The 14,073-nt window shown below is 50.3% G+C and overlaps 1 protein-coding gene across 3 annotated transcripts; it reads left to right on the forward strand.

The window, feature by feature from the left end:
- The first annotated feature begins 3,656 nt into the window (after window positions 1-3,656).
- On the forward strand, window positions 3,657-13,482 carry LOC111146204 (exosome component 2). Of its 3 annotated transcripts, XM_022501641.1 has the most exons (9): window positions 3,657-3,782; window positions 5,500-5,601; window positions 7,226-7,271; window positions 7,700-7,789; window positions 8,797-8,862; window positions 9,346-9,414; window positions 10,700-10,876; window positions 11,454-11,582; window positions 12,760-13,482. In XM_022501641.1, the coding sequence occupies exons 1-9, from the start codon at window positions 3,661-3,663 to the stop codon at window positions 12,838-12,840; spliced, it is 882 nt and encodes a 293-aa protein (XP_022357349.1). In that variant the 5' UTR covers window positions 3,657-3,660; the 3' UTR covers window positions 12,841-13,482. The 3 variants fall into 3 exon arrangements, with proteins under 3 accessions (XP_022357349.1, XP_022357350.1, XP_022357351.1); XM_022501642.1 differs by lacking the exon at window positions 9,346-9,414 and having other exon boundaries at window positions 10,709-10,876; XM_022501643.1 differs by lacking the exon at window positions 7,700-7,789.
- The last annotated feature ends 591 nt before the right edge of the window (window positions 13,483-14,073 follow it).

The following is a 14,073-nucleotide window of genomic DNA, read 5'->3' on the forward strand; positions in this document are numbered from 1 at the left end:
GGCATCTGAAGCAGCTGTCCAATCCCTCTTCCCCTATCCTTTGCCATATCCATTATTCTTGGATCTCTTGAAATAGAGGAACAGATACCCCAAACTTTCAGCTTCCTTCCCGCCTCAGAGCTGGCCTGCTGGGATGTATGTCTGTGGCTGGTGGGGAAAGTTCCAGATGGGGGCTGATTAGCACCCGTGCCAAATGCTTCCCGCAACATGGCTGCCTCGGCCAAATCAGACATCTTGCATGTCGGCCCAGGGCTTCAAAGACAAGTGCTCCAGGAACCTGCCCCCACGTGTCTGGTACCTGGTCCAGGTGGGATTAGGGCAGGTGGAGAGTGGCCCAGAGCGACCCTGCTGCCCCCCACCCCAAAGGAGGTGGTTGAGGGTGTGGGCTCTGGATAGGTTGGTAGGGAATGGCTAACCCAGAAAGGGGCCTCAGTTCCGAGCACTGATACACAATGAACAAGACATAAAGCCCCTGGTTCTTGGAGGGACCCCCGTTCTGGTGGAGGAAGTCTGCAATAAACGAACACGAACATTCAGTGACAAGAAAGGAGACAGAATCGAGTGATAAAAAAGGGACCAAGGATTATTCCAGAGAAGGTGGTCAGGGAAGTTTTCTGTGAGGAGGTGAGAGTTGAGCTGAGGCCTGAGTGAGAAGCAGCAGCCAGCCCCACCAAGACCCACGGGAAGAGAATTCCATGCCAGGAGCATCCCAAGTACACCGATCTTGGGGTGGTGACCAGAGCAGTGTGTGTGGAATGAAGGCAGGTGAGACCGGCGCATCTGACTGCGGTGGAGGGAGTAAGGGGTCGGGTGAGGAGGGGAGCGAGCTCAGAGACAGGTCCCATGAAGATGAGTTTGGATTTTATTCTTGGTGTAAACGGAAGCTGCCAGAAGTGCTCTAAGCAGGAAAATGGTTTAACCTGATGTGTTTTTAAAAGCTCACTCTGGCTGCTGTTTGGTGATTGGATGGTAGGAGGGGCAAATGTAAAACCCAGGAGACCAGCCTAGAGGTGGTGCCTAGGTAAGAGATGACTGAGGGGCCTGAGGAAAGTGCACAGATGGGAGGTAGATGGATGTGGGGGGAACTGATGAATGTTAGACCCGATAGGCCATTCAAATCATTGAGGGAGTTAAACACACACTCACAGATTTCCAAGACCCCACCTTTGTAGTACCTCAGTGCCCAAGTTTGGGCTCAGGAATCCATAGCCCTTTTTTTTTTTTTTTTTTTTTTTTTTTTTAAGATTTTACTTACCTATTTGACACAAAGAGAGAGCACAAGCAGGGCGGCAGGAGCAGGCTTTCCGCAGAGTGGGGAGCCCAATGTGGGGCTCAATCCCAGGATCCTGGGATCATGACCTGAGCCGAAGGCAGACGCTTAACCAACTGAGCCACCCAGGTGCCCCGAGGAATCCATATTCCTAATAAGCCCCTCTGGGATGTGCACTCTGTTTCTGGGTGCCCAGGTGTCTGCGTGGTATGAAGAAACAAGTGTGATGCAGAGAGGAGCACTGGTGAGGAGTCTGGAGTCTCAGGTGCCAGTCCCAACTGCAAGTCTCTTGTGGGACTCAGAGACCCCAAGGACCATCAGGAATAGCAATTCCTACCTCCAAGATGGGTCAAGTGTGAGGAATAAGTAGCATGTGTCAATAAAGCATCCAGCAAAGGACAAGGCCCTGGAGAAGTGTTTGGTAAATGGCGCAGGCTTTGGGGCAAAGCAGGTGCAGTAGGAAGGAACACTGTCCCTGCCACCAACCACTCTGTGCATTTTAGTCCTTTTTGGCCCCTCGTTTCTTCTTCTATAAAAAAGTATCTGCAGTGGATATGTGTCTCCTAAATCCATGTGTTGAAATCCTAACCCCCAAGTTAATGGCATGAGGAGGTGGGTCCTTTGGGAGGTGATGAGTTCACCAGGGTGCCTTAGAAGAGACACCCCAGAGACTCCTCTCACCCCTTCTGGGCCATACGAGGAAACAGTGAGAAGTGAGTTGTCTGTGAACCAGGAAGCCATCTCTCAACAGACACGGAATCCTCCACTATACTAAGTAGTCATAATCCCAATGCTGCGACAGTCCCTGGAAACGTGGGTGCTGTGAGAATGGGAGAGGCAGAGGTTATGTCCGTCCCTCCTGGGATGAAAGTGGATGATGTCCAGAGTACCCTACTCTTGGTCTAGGGGCACTCCCAGGCCTAGCTCCCTAGCGGACTGGGCTACCCTGGCTCATAGGACACCATTGCCCTCTTATGGCGGAGGCCAGACTCAGCAGATGGACCCTTCTCACACTTTCGTATCTCTATCCCCTTCCTCCAGGCAGGAGGGGAAGTGTCTGACCTGTGGACGTCCCATGGAGTCCTGGAATTTATATCGTTGACTGCCTTGCAGGATTGGCTTTCTTGACAGATCTAGTTGTGAGCTTTGCTCAGAAAGAAATGTCCTTTCAGAGGTTTAGCAAACTGGTCTGATGGATCTTTGGGAGGCGGTGAACCTGATTTACTGAGTACAGTGCGTGAGGCTGATACAAGTTATTTAATCCTCTTTAGGGTCCCTGTGCATAATCATCAGCTCCAGTTCCCTGAGGCTGAAATGCAGTTTGTTGTGGATTCTATAAATTATGTAGGGCAAGGAGGAGGGAGAGGGTAGTGGGAAGCAGGGAGGAGGGAAGTGCTGCTACTAAGTAAGATACAGAGGGAGTGCCTGGGTGGCTTAGTCAGTTAAGCATCTGCTTTCGGCTTGGGTCATGATCTTGGGGTCCTGAGATTGAGACCCACATCAGGCTCTCGGCTCAGGGATGTGCCTGCTTCTCCTTCTCCCTCTGTGATCTCTCTCACTTTTGCTCTCTCTCAGATAAATAAAGTCTTAAAAAATAAACTGGACATGGAGATATAGCCACATATACATCTGTCTGCCCACTATTGAATCCTTAGAACAGCTCCTGGCACACAAAGAGGGCTTAATTTATAGTATGAGTAAATATAAGCCCATATCTTTGTATTAGGTGTGCACCTGCCCTCCCTACAAAATAGGGCTGCTTTGCAACTTTTGCATATTTTCTTAGGGAGTTTTCTTTTTAAGTTAGAGTGAATCAGCTCATTCAAAAGAAGTTGTTAAGAAAGAGCAGAATCAGCATCTGGAACACTGTTTGGGGGTAGAGGTGGCTGTTTGGTGCCGAACCAGCACCCACGAGGAGGCAGTAAAGTAGAATACTGGGGCTACTAGGAACAGTATGAATAGGGCCTCTTTTTTATTTCCAACTGTATTTTCTGTAGATCCCACCTACCAAAGAATCACATTTTAGCAACTTAGAGTTGGAAGGAGACTCACAAGCCCAATTCTCAATGATCTCTAACTCTGACAAACCATACATGGGATGATGATTACTAGAGATTTTTGGTTAAGAATCAAACGCCATGCAACCTGAGATTTCATGATTCCTCAGGTGATGCCTTGCCAATAGTAAAAATGGCAACTTGGCTTCCTCACTCCCTTTATGTTAGCGAAATGATTGCCAATACTTAACATGGCCGCCAGACTGTGAGTTCCCATTGGCGGCTCCTCTGAGGCCCGCCCCGCCCCGCCCCGCCGTGCGACGGCTGGGAACCGCAGAGACGGACGTCGCGGTTCCCTGCCGGACTGCGCCTGCGCTTTTCTTTGGCGCCAAGATGGCGATGGAGATGAGGCTTCCCGTGGCTCGCAAGCCTCTTAGCGAGAGCGTGGGCCGCGATACTAAAAAACATCTGGTGGTTCCGGGGGACACAATCACCACGGACACGGGATTCATGCGGTACGTGGGGACTTGGGGACTCGGGGCCCCAAAGGGCGCCTGCTGGGCTGTCTGCACGTGGCCTCTGTTCCCTTGCATCTAAGTACCAGCGGACGCAGGGCACAGCTGATCATCTGAGCTCCCTTGTTTCCGAGTCCTCCGGCTTTTCACTCAATGCACTTTGTCCCCCTCTGCGTTTGCCTCGGTCCTTGGAAATCCTTCTCTCCTAACCTCCGGTGTCAGAGACTCCTGGGTTCTCTGCCTGAGGCCCTGATCTCTGAGCCTTCCTCCCCTACGTTGGAGACCTGCAAAACTGGGGAGGGTTAGGATCAGGGGCCTCTTCTGGTTTTCAGATGAGGGGACAGTGGGCATTCCTGACACGGCCTCTTCTCTAGGCGACATCTCTTAGCCAGGTGCTCGGTTTTGAAATCAGTAATTGTTTGGGCTCAGGGCATATACAGTAGATTGTGCTACACGCACCCAAGTCCACATTTTGAATCTGAAGGCAGTACACTATGTGCGGTTAAGAGAGCAGGCTCTTGAGCCAGAGAGTTGGGATTTCAGTCCTGTGCCATCACATGTTATAAGTTGTATTTCCTCTCCGAGGTCAGTTTCTTCATCTGTAAGATGATGATAATAACAGTAACTCTTTGGTAGGGAAGTGAGAATTAAATGAGGAAATAATTAAGAGAACAAGCGGGGCGCCTGGGTGGCTCACTCTGTTAAGTGTCTGACTCCTGATTTTTAGCTCAGGTGTGATCTCAGGGTCCTGAGATTCAGCCCCTGCAAACCTCACCCCCCAGGCTTCACACTGGGCTTGGAGCCTCCTTGGGATTTTCTCCCTCCCTCTCTGCCTCTCCCCCTCTTCTTTCTTTCTCTTAAAAAAAAAAAAAAAAGAAGAAGAAGAAAAGCAAAACTCACCTTTACATCACTATCATAGATAAACAGTAGTGGTATTTCAGTCTTTTGGTGGTTGGGGGGTACAACACTTATAATATTGCTCTTTAACTTTTTAGTTTGAGGTTATTGGATCCTAAGGAATCTTAAGTGTCAGTCCTTCATGAATTCAGCCTGTATTTGTGTTATGGGTGGCTGGAGTACAACTGTGGTCAAAGTAGGGAAATGTGTGTCACGGAGTTTGCATATCACCAGAGAGAGACAGATAATAAACAATAAGCACAACAAACAAGTTGGTATGTTTGCTGATAAATTCAGTGAGGAAAATGCAAAGTTGAGCAGGGTAAGTGGAATGGGGTTGGGAATATGGTGGGGGTGGTGGCAGCAGGTGGGTGACTATTTTAAATGGGGTAATCAAGGTACGCCCAGTGGAGAACGTGACGTTTGAGTAGACTTGAGGAAGACAAGGGCAGATGTCTCTGTAGCTCTCTTAAACAGTGTTCAGGGCACAGAGAGAAGCCAGACTTTGAAGCAGGAGGAGCCTGTTAGGAATACATGGTGTTTTGGGTTTTTTTGTTTTGTTTTGTTTTAAGACTTTATTTATTTGACAGAGAGAGACACAGTGAGAGAGGGAACACAAGCAGAGGGAGTTGGAGAGGGGGAAGCAGGCTCCCCGCTGAACAGAGAGCCCGATGCCCCGGGACCCTGGGTTCATGACCTAAGCTGAAGGCAGACGCTTAACGACGGAGCCACCCAGGCACCCCAGGAATACAGGGTTCTTGAAGGGAGCGGTCATCTCAAGAGTTACTCTTGTATCCCTTGTATCCTACTCTCAAAACAGGGGCCATGGAACTTACATGGGGGAAGAGAAGCTCATTGCATCCGTGGCCGGCTCCGTGGAGAGGGTAAACAAGTTGATCTGTGTGAAAGCTTTGAAAACCAGGTGAGAACAAAAGGTGTGTATTCTTTCTTGTGTCATTCATGTTATACGGCCAGGAACATTCTCCACCGCACCCCCGATCCGCACCAGCTTTATCATCCAGTAGGTCTGCGGTTTTGAACATGGCAATAGAAGGGGTATATAGGTGACTATAGGCAAGTGTGGGCTACAAAAGTTTCCTCACATTACTTGACCTCTCCAAACCTTGGTTACCTTCTCTGCAAAATGAGTATGAAAGCATGATCCATCTTGTAGGATTTTCGTTAGAATTCATGGAAATGGGATGTAAAGTACTCAGCACAGGGCCCGCTGCCTAGAAGGGCTCAATAAAGGTTAGTGGAAAGGAAGCACACGGGGCTGGAACAGAGTGAGCAAGGGGGAGTGTAGGGGCAGCCTGCCTGGATAAGCATTGTGTCTTCCACTTTAATGTAGTCTAGGATGCCCCTGGAAGGAGTGGAGCAGAAGAGGGACGCGGTCTGACTTCTGTCTTAATAAAATCACTCTGGCTGCTGGGAGAGATTGAAGGGGAACAAGGTTAGCCTTAGGGAGACGATTAATGGACTGTTTCCATCATGTGAAGTAATGGTGGCTTGGACGAGCAGTAGAAGTGGGGAGTAATGGCTGATTCTGTATACATTTTGTGTTCTAAGTTTTTTGGTTTTTTTGTTTTGCTTTTCACACAAGGGTGTTGGATTTTGTATTCCTTGGGATTTTCCATATATAGGACTTTGTCTGTGAATGGAGATAGTTTTTACTTCTTCGTTTCCCAATTTGGATGCCTTTTATTTCTGTATATTTCGAAGGTAGAGCCAGTAGGATCAGCTGCTGGACTTGTCCTGGAGTGAGAGAGAAATCTAGTGTTCCTCCAAGGCCTCCCAGGACTTCTGGCTTGAGCAGCTGGAGGAATGGTGTTGCTGTTTACTGAGCCCTGCCAGCTGGGAGAGGACCAGTTTGTGATGGGGGCTGGAGAGGGGGCTACTGGAAAGCTTTGCTTTAGGTTGGTGACATTTGGAACTGCCTATTAGTCATGTAAATAGAGATGCTGGGCAACAGTTGACCAGAGTCTAGAACTTGGGGGAATGGCATAGTCATTGGTCTTTAAAGTCACTAGGTTGGATGAGCTCAGCAAGAGGTGAGTGAGGGCCGACAGAGTAGAGGTCCGCGGCTGGAGCCTTCAGCGTGGAACATGTCTTCATTAGAAGTGGGATAAGGACTAGCACTGGGGCTGGAGTTGAGCACCTGTGGGTGGAGGAGACCGTGAGTGGATTGGTTTGGGTGAGGTCCTGTCTCAGTCTCCTCCTCCTTTTCCTTTGTTGATGAAGAAGCCATCTGTGTTCCAGAGCCCACCAGGAAATAGTCCGTGCTTAACAGTGTCATGTAATTAACAAACTAGGAATTTCAGGCTTAACGAACTACTTGGAATAAATGTCCAAGAATAGTTAATGGAGACTTTATGCATGTAGGAGTGTTTAAAGTTTCCAGTTTCTGGAAATAAGTCGGACAGCATAGTTAGGTGAGTTTGCCATACCTCAGCAGGGTGCCTAATCCTGTGGAACTGAAATCTCCAGTGGTGCTTCGTCTTGTGATAAGGTCTGTTCACTGATGGATGACCTGTTTTATCTTCCAGATACAATGGTGAAGTAGGAGACATTGTGGTGGGGAGAATCACAGAGGTAAAGTCGATATCAAGTTGGTATTTACAAAGTAGAAGCAAGCTGGTGATTGAATGAATGGGATAGTCATTCTATCTGTAGTTACGCAAGTGGGGCATTCATTATATTTGACTCTTATGGGCCCCCCCCCTTTTAAAAGATTTTATTTTTTTTGTTTGAGAGAGAGCGCACAAGTAGGGTGGGGGAGGGGCAGAAGGAGAGGAAGAAGCAGACTTCCCGCTGAGCGCAGAGCCCCATGGGGCTCTATCCCAGGACCCTGGGATCATGACCTGAGCTGAAGGCAGATGCTTAACCAACTGAGCCACCCAGGCGTGCCTATGTGCCCTTTGATATAGGACAGTTGGCTTGTTGTATTGGGGATTATGGGTCGCTGACGATGTGAGCTCTTGCCCCTAGAGTCTGTGTCCAACTGTGGAATTTCTCTGTAGGTCCAACAGAAGAGGTGGAAGGTGGAGACCAACTCGAGGTTGGATTCAGTCTTGCTTCTGTCATCCATGAACCTTCCTGGAGGAGAGCTGGTGAGGGTCTGCAGGCCAGTACTGTAGAGTTTGCTAGAGAAGGCTCTGGGGTCCACTGCTCCACTAGAGAACTCTGCTTGGTGCTGAGGTTGCCTTTTTTTTACCTTTGTTTGTCTGTTGTGAGGTTTGCTGCCTAGATGCACACGTGGGCTTTTCACTCGGCCTGGGCCTCCCAACGTAAGTGGTAGTTGGCATGTGGTAAGATCTGGAACGGCGGTGGGGAGTGACCCCAGAAGAGAGTTGGAAGAGAAGCTCTCGGTTGCCTGGTGCTCATCTTCCTTGTTTGGGTGTATCTGTTTTGCACAGGGAAGGTGTCCCCAGAAGAGTTGTGTTTAGGTTAGCTTTTCGTCAGTTGAATGGCATTTGGTCATCCCAGACAACTCCAGGGCCTAAGGGGCGGCCTTCTGTAAAATGCCTTGGTTTATCTTCAGTTCAGCATGTCTGTACAGAGAGGCTCAGTGCTCGGTTCTCTGGAGAATGCAAGATAAAGGAGGCCTGACTGAGTTCCTGAAAGAGCTCACAGATTAGCAGGGGAAGTGAGATAACTGATCTAAGTCCCTGGCAGTCGGAGAATAAACAAGTGTGTGACTGTACAGAAAGAGGGAGTGATTTCGCCGGGAGATGCTTGTAGGAAAGGGGCGTTAGAGTGGATCCCTGAAGAATGGGATTCCAGATACGGGAAATGTGTGAGTAAAGATAGAGTCAGGCTGCGGGTAGTCTGGCTCTGTGGCTGCATGGAGGGCTGCCGTGGACAGTGAGTGTAGAAAGGGAGGCTGGGCATGATTGGGATGGGTTTCAGTAGCACGTAAGGAGTTGGAATACTGTCCAGAGAAAGGAGGGAAAGAGGAGGGAGGCGGGGAGCTGTGGGAAGGCCTGTAAGAGGGAAAGTGGTGGTGATCGCTTTGGCGTTCTTGCTTACCTACTCTAGTGTCGGAATACTGTGGCTGGTTCCAGAGATCTTTCTGCAGGATCTGACTTAAGTCACGTCATCGCTTTGTGTATTTCAGAGAAGAAGATCTGCGGAAGACGAGCTGGCCATGAGAGGTTTCTTGCAGGAAGGGGATCTCATCAGTGTATCCTGCACCTTGGATAACAGCATCTCTGTGCTTTATGCGGAGCTGGGAAATGGGGCTTCGATCAGATGCCTCCGCCTGGAGACTCGTAGTCCTGGCGGGGATCTGGATCCTAGATCAGGTGTCACGGGCTCTGCTGCAGCCTTCCTCCCCCTCCTTAACCCACCTGAACCCCCTCGCTCCTGTTCAGGCCTGCTGCCTCGGTCATTTCATCGGGTTTATCCCTTACGGTGGCCCATGCTTCAAGCTAGACTCAGATTTTCATAACCAGGCTAGCTTTTGTGCAGGGAGTAGAAAAGGTGTTGTTCACATCAAGAGATTAGTGGGAACCAGTGGGGAGAGGTTAGGTCAGGGTGATGTCCTCCGGATCTAAGGCTGCAGGTGGGACCATTGGGGATGGGAGGAGAGGATGGAGAGGTGGGGGCGGGGCCCCAGGGAGAGCAGGTGCCATGAGAGGGTTTGCTCCTTTAGCACTCCGGCCAGGCGGAGGTGCAGGCGGTGTTCTCAGATGGAGCGGTGTCGCTGCACACGAGGAGTCTGAAATACGGCAAAGTAAGTTGGTCTCTTGCTATTCCTGGATACTGACTGAGACCTCAGTCCATTTCTGAAATCCCTGGTGCTCTCTGGAATTCAGCCCTAAAGAGCCCTGGAAGTTAAGCGTGACAGGCTGGCGTCCTGCAAAGTGGCAGGTTCACACGGTCATGGCTCAGTGGCATGGTCACGGACGACAGCTCCTGTTCTCTTATTACTGAGGAGACCGGTGTGGCAGAAGAGCTCCCGTGCCCTGCGGCCCCGCTCACTCCGGGGGGCCATGGCCTTGTGCTGGGGCCAGGAGCAAAGGGAGGTCATATTGAAACCCGATGGCCTTGGCTCGAGACAAATGTCCAGTCGAATAAAGTGGGTGTCTTTACTAGGAAAGATTGGTTCACCACTTGGGCCTTTAAATGAACTGTCACTGCTTTTCTTATATGAAGTTCCATTATTGAGGCTTTTACCATTTTAACGATAGCATATTTTTTTTCTCTTTTAAAGATTCACTTTATTTGAGCAAGAGAGAGCACACGTGAGCAAGGGGAGGGGTCGAGGGAGAGAAGCAGACTCCCTGCTGAGCGGGGCACCCACATGGGGCTCGATCTCACAAACCCAAGCTCACAACCTGAGCCAAAACCAAGAGTCAGGGGACTAACCGACTGAGCCACCTCAGTGCCCCACGCCAGCATACTTTCTACAACAGATTATGACTTACCAGTCTTGGCTTTCTCTGGGGGAATCTTTTCGCTTTCTGAGCGGCACAGAAGCCTGTTCCCTTGTGGAGCACCTCTGGTCAGCCATGCTCATGCCTTCTGGGGCCTGGCTACTACAGACCCTCCCTCCGCGGGATGGGGACTTGGCGTTGCCCTCCCCCCACCAGGGATGGATTTGCACCCAGCCCTCAGCCGCTGCCCTTGCCCAGCAGCGTACATCTCCCGGGCGAGGTGGGTGGCTGGGGTCCAGGTGGAACAGAACGCACCGGCCCACAAGAGGCTCAGGAGCGCGTCCTCACTCCGCCCGGTTGCCTGACTGCCAGCGCACTGGCCCCAGATACGGATGTCGTGATAAGAATGGCAGGAGGATGAGAGGAGTATGGAGAGTCACCTGCTCCTGGGGTGCGTCGACAACCTCTGCATCCACAAGTGTCCTCTGGGCGTAGTTACCCTGTGTGTACGCACAGGCGACTGCAGTTGTTAACGGGAGTGGCCGTGACTCCACCAGAGCGAGGATGGGTCTTCTGTTGGCTCTGCTTTTTACGCCCTTCACTCGTGACCCTCCAGTGACTTCGTTCATGCTGTTTCTTTAGCTCGGCCAGGGGGTGTTGGTCCAGGTTTCCCCCTCCCTGGTCAAGCGGCAGAAGACTCACTTCCATGACCTGCCATGTGGGGCCTCAGTGATTCTGGGGAACAACGGCTTCATCTGGATCTACCCAACGCCGGAGCACAAAGAAGAGGACGCGGGGGCCTTCTCTGCCAACCTGGAGGTGAGTAAACACCGTTGCTGCTGTTGGGCCGAGTGGCGCTGGGTCTTCGCTGTGCTTCTGGGCCGGGTGGAGCTGGCTGTTACCATTTTAAAAACTTTTTTTATTTTTTAAAGTTTTATTTATTTATTTGATAGCGCACACAAGCAGGGGCGGGAGGGGGAGAGAGAGAGCGGGAGAGGCAGAGCCCAGCTCGGGGCTCCATCTCACAGCCCTGAAATTGACTGAGCTGAAACCCAAGTCGGACGCCTAACTGACCGGTCCGCCCCCAGGCGCCCTAGGAGCCGGTTGGTTTTAAACCGTGTGATTGCTGTAGACTGAGGGAGTTCGAGTCTCCACGAACATCGTCTTGCCTTCTCCTTACGATGACGTGGAACTGGGGTGCTCTCTGGTGGCAGGGGTGGCAGGTTGTGGGTCCTGGCAGCCGAAGCGCCGTCCTTTCTGACCTCCTTTGCAGTCAGCGGTTGATTGTTTTGGAGTCCTGGAGTCCTAGGTCGAAGTTACAAATGATTTCTGTGCTTTGCCACGACTGTTCGCTGACCTTGGTTGTGACTGTGTTTCCCTCTGCCTCCGCGGGTAGCCCGTCTCCCTCGCCGACCGAGAGGTGATCTCCCGGCTCCGGAACTGCATCGTCTCACTGGTCACCCAGAGGGTGATGCTGTATGACACCAGCATCTTGTACTGCTACGAGGCGTCCCTTCCGCATCAGGTACTCGCTCCAGCCGTGCCTCCCCTCTTCCTCGTCTGTCTGTAAGACGAGTGTCCACTGCTCCAGTGTCTCCGGAGGGATCGCAAGTGCGTCTCCCAGTACCTTCACCGTGTGCGGGGGTGGAAACAGATCTGCCGACGGCCCTGTCTAGTGTCGGTAGAGCCTCCCCCAAAATACTTGGGATAGCCTCGGTGTCTCGTGTCAGTCCAAGGATTTACGGAGGGATGGAGGTGCTGGGAGGACTAGCTTAGGACAGCAGCTCTCTGGACTTCATCTCCCATCCCAAATTTTAGCTTTATCTTTTTAGCGAATCCCAAGAACCGTGTCTTTGTTCCTGTCCGCCGGATACCAGAGAATCTTGATGGTTCATTAAGCTGCTTCTGGCAGATCCTATCTTGCAATACTTAGCCTCCAATAAAGGAACAGAGAGGGGCGCCTGCGTGGCTCAGTCGGTTGAGCTGCCAGTTCTTGATTTTGGCTCAGGTCGTGATCTCGGGGTCATGGGATCGAGCACCATGTCGGGCTCCGCACTCAGTGCAGTCTGCTTGGAATTCTCTCTCCCTCCCTCCCTCTGCCCTTTCCCCTGCTCGTGTGTTCTCTCTCACTCTTTAAAATAAACGAATCTTAGGGGCACCTGGGTGGGTCAGTCAGTTAAGCATCTGCCTTCGGCTCGGGTCATGGAGATCGAGCCCTGCATCGGGCTCCCTGCTCAGTGGGGAGCCTGCTTCTCCCTCTCTCTCTGCCTGCTGGTCCCCTTGCTTGTGCACATGCTCGCTCGCTCGCTCTCTCTCTGTCAAATAAATAAAATCTTTATTGTTTTTTTAAGATTTTAGTTATTTATTTGACAGAGATGCAGCGAGAGAGGGAACCAGCAGGAAAAGCAAGAGAGGGAGAAGCAGGCTTCCCGCCCAGCATGGAGCCCAATGTCGGGCTCAATCCCAGGACCCTGGGATCATGACCTGAGCTGAAGGCAGACGCTTAATGACTGAGCCACCCAGGCGCCCCCTAATAAATAAAATCTTTAAAAATAAATAAATAAATAAGAATAAATCTTAAAAGAAAAAAATGAAAGGAATATGGAAGGTTTATAGTAACCATGCTTGGCTTCTGCGTTTGGATGTCTGCTTATGGTCGGTTTCTTTTCTGAACAGATACCCCTTTTCCTTTTCTTCTTTAGATCAAAGACCTCTTAAAGCCAGAAATAATGGAGGAAGTAGTTATGGAAACGCGCCAGAGGCTTTTAGAACAGGAGGGGTGAGGAGAGACATCTGAAGGACGGGATGGTGTGCACCTGACCCGAGCTGTTCTTGAAAGTGAAGAATCCGATTTGTGGTCCCTGTGTGGCTCCGTGGAGAACTGTGACACTCACCACCTGACCTACATCAGGCTACGTCTGGCCTCAAAGACTGGCTTTATCCTGATCTAGGGTGGAGCCTGGGGAAGCGCTGCCGGCCCCTTGGGTTGCCTGCAGAGTCGGGCAGTACGGGTACTTGCAGGCCTTGATTTTTTTATTTTTTTAATTATTACTATCTTTTTTTTTTTTTTTTAAGCTTCAAGTCTTTACAGGCACACAGTGTTTCAGCCAAGTGGACTCCCATTCTGGAATAATACGGAGAATCTTTTTCTTCTATTCACCATCAGTGAATCACCATCACAAGGCACAGTGCCCCCATGAAATGGTCCCTGTAAAAAACACAGCCTCCCTAACCTGCAAACTGTTTTGGCCTCTGTCCCCACTCCTGCAGCGCAAGTAGGACACTGAAGAATATAGTTAGTAACTTTTTTTTTTTTTCGAGAGAGAGAGCGAGCACACACGCGCGAGCAAGCACGCATGCTTGTGCTGGAGCAGGGATCTTCAGCAGGCTCCATGCCCAGGGCAGAGCCAACACAGGGCTCTGTCTCCTGACCCTGAGATTGTGATCTGAGCTGAAACCCAGAGCCGGCGCTTAACCGACGGAGCCACCCAGGCGTCTGTATAGTTAATAACATTAACCCAGCAGTCACATGGAAGAATAAAGTCAACCAAGCAGCCTTTGCTTGCTTAGAATGTTCCTTCTAGTGGTCCGTGCGAGTATACATATGTCAGGCTGCTGTAACCTGTCCCGTATCTAAGGGGTGATTTGTTAGAAGCTGAATTATCAGTAATAGAGTGAATGTTCAGGGTGCTCTGAGGAATGGGAAAACAGGAGGAGAAATGCAGGTGGAAAAAGAAAAGCTGTCTTCCTCCTGTGATTGAAGTAGTAATGCATTAACTTTGGAATAATTAAGGGTTAAAAACAGGAGGTTGACATTCTCACTGAGGAATGCTAGAATTCCCATGCATTGGCTTTCCTAATGACTAGAAACGATACTCTGATTCAGGTTTGGGAAAACATTTTTTTAAAGGCAGCCTATGAAGTGCTGTCTTATTTCACAATATGTGAATACTTTTTATATATTTATAAATGTGGTATTAACATCACTGTTTTTGTCCCCATGCCCTGTGTAATAC

The sequence above is a fragment of the Enhydra lutris genome, unplaced genomic scaffold (assembly GCF_002288905.1).
Source record: "Enhydra lutris kenyoni isolate GAN:26980312 unplaced genomic scaffold, ASM228890v2 scaffoldscaffold13, whole genome shotgun sequence".
NCBI lineage: Eukaryota > Metazoa > Chordata > Mammalia > Carnivora > Mustelidae > Enhydra > Enhydra lutris.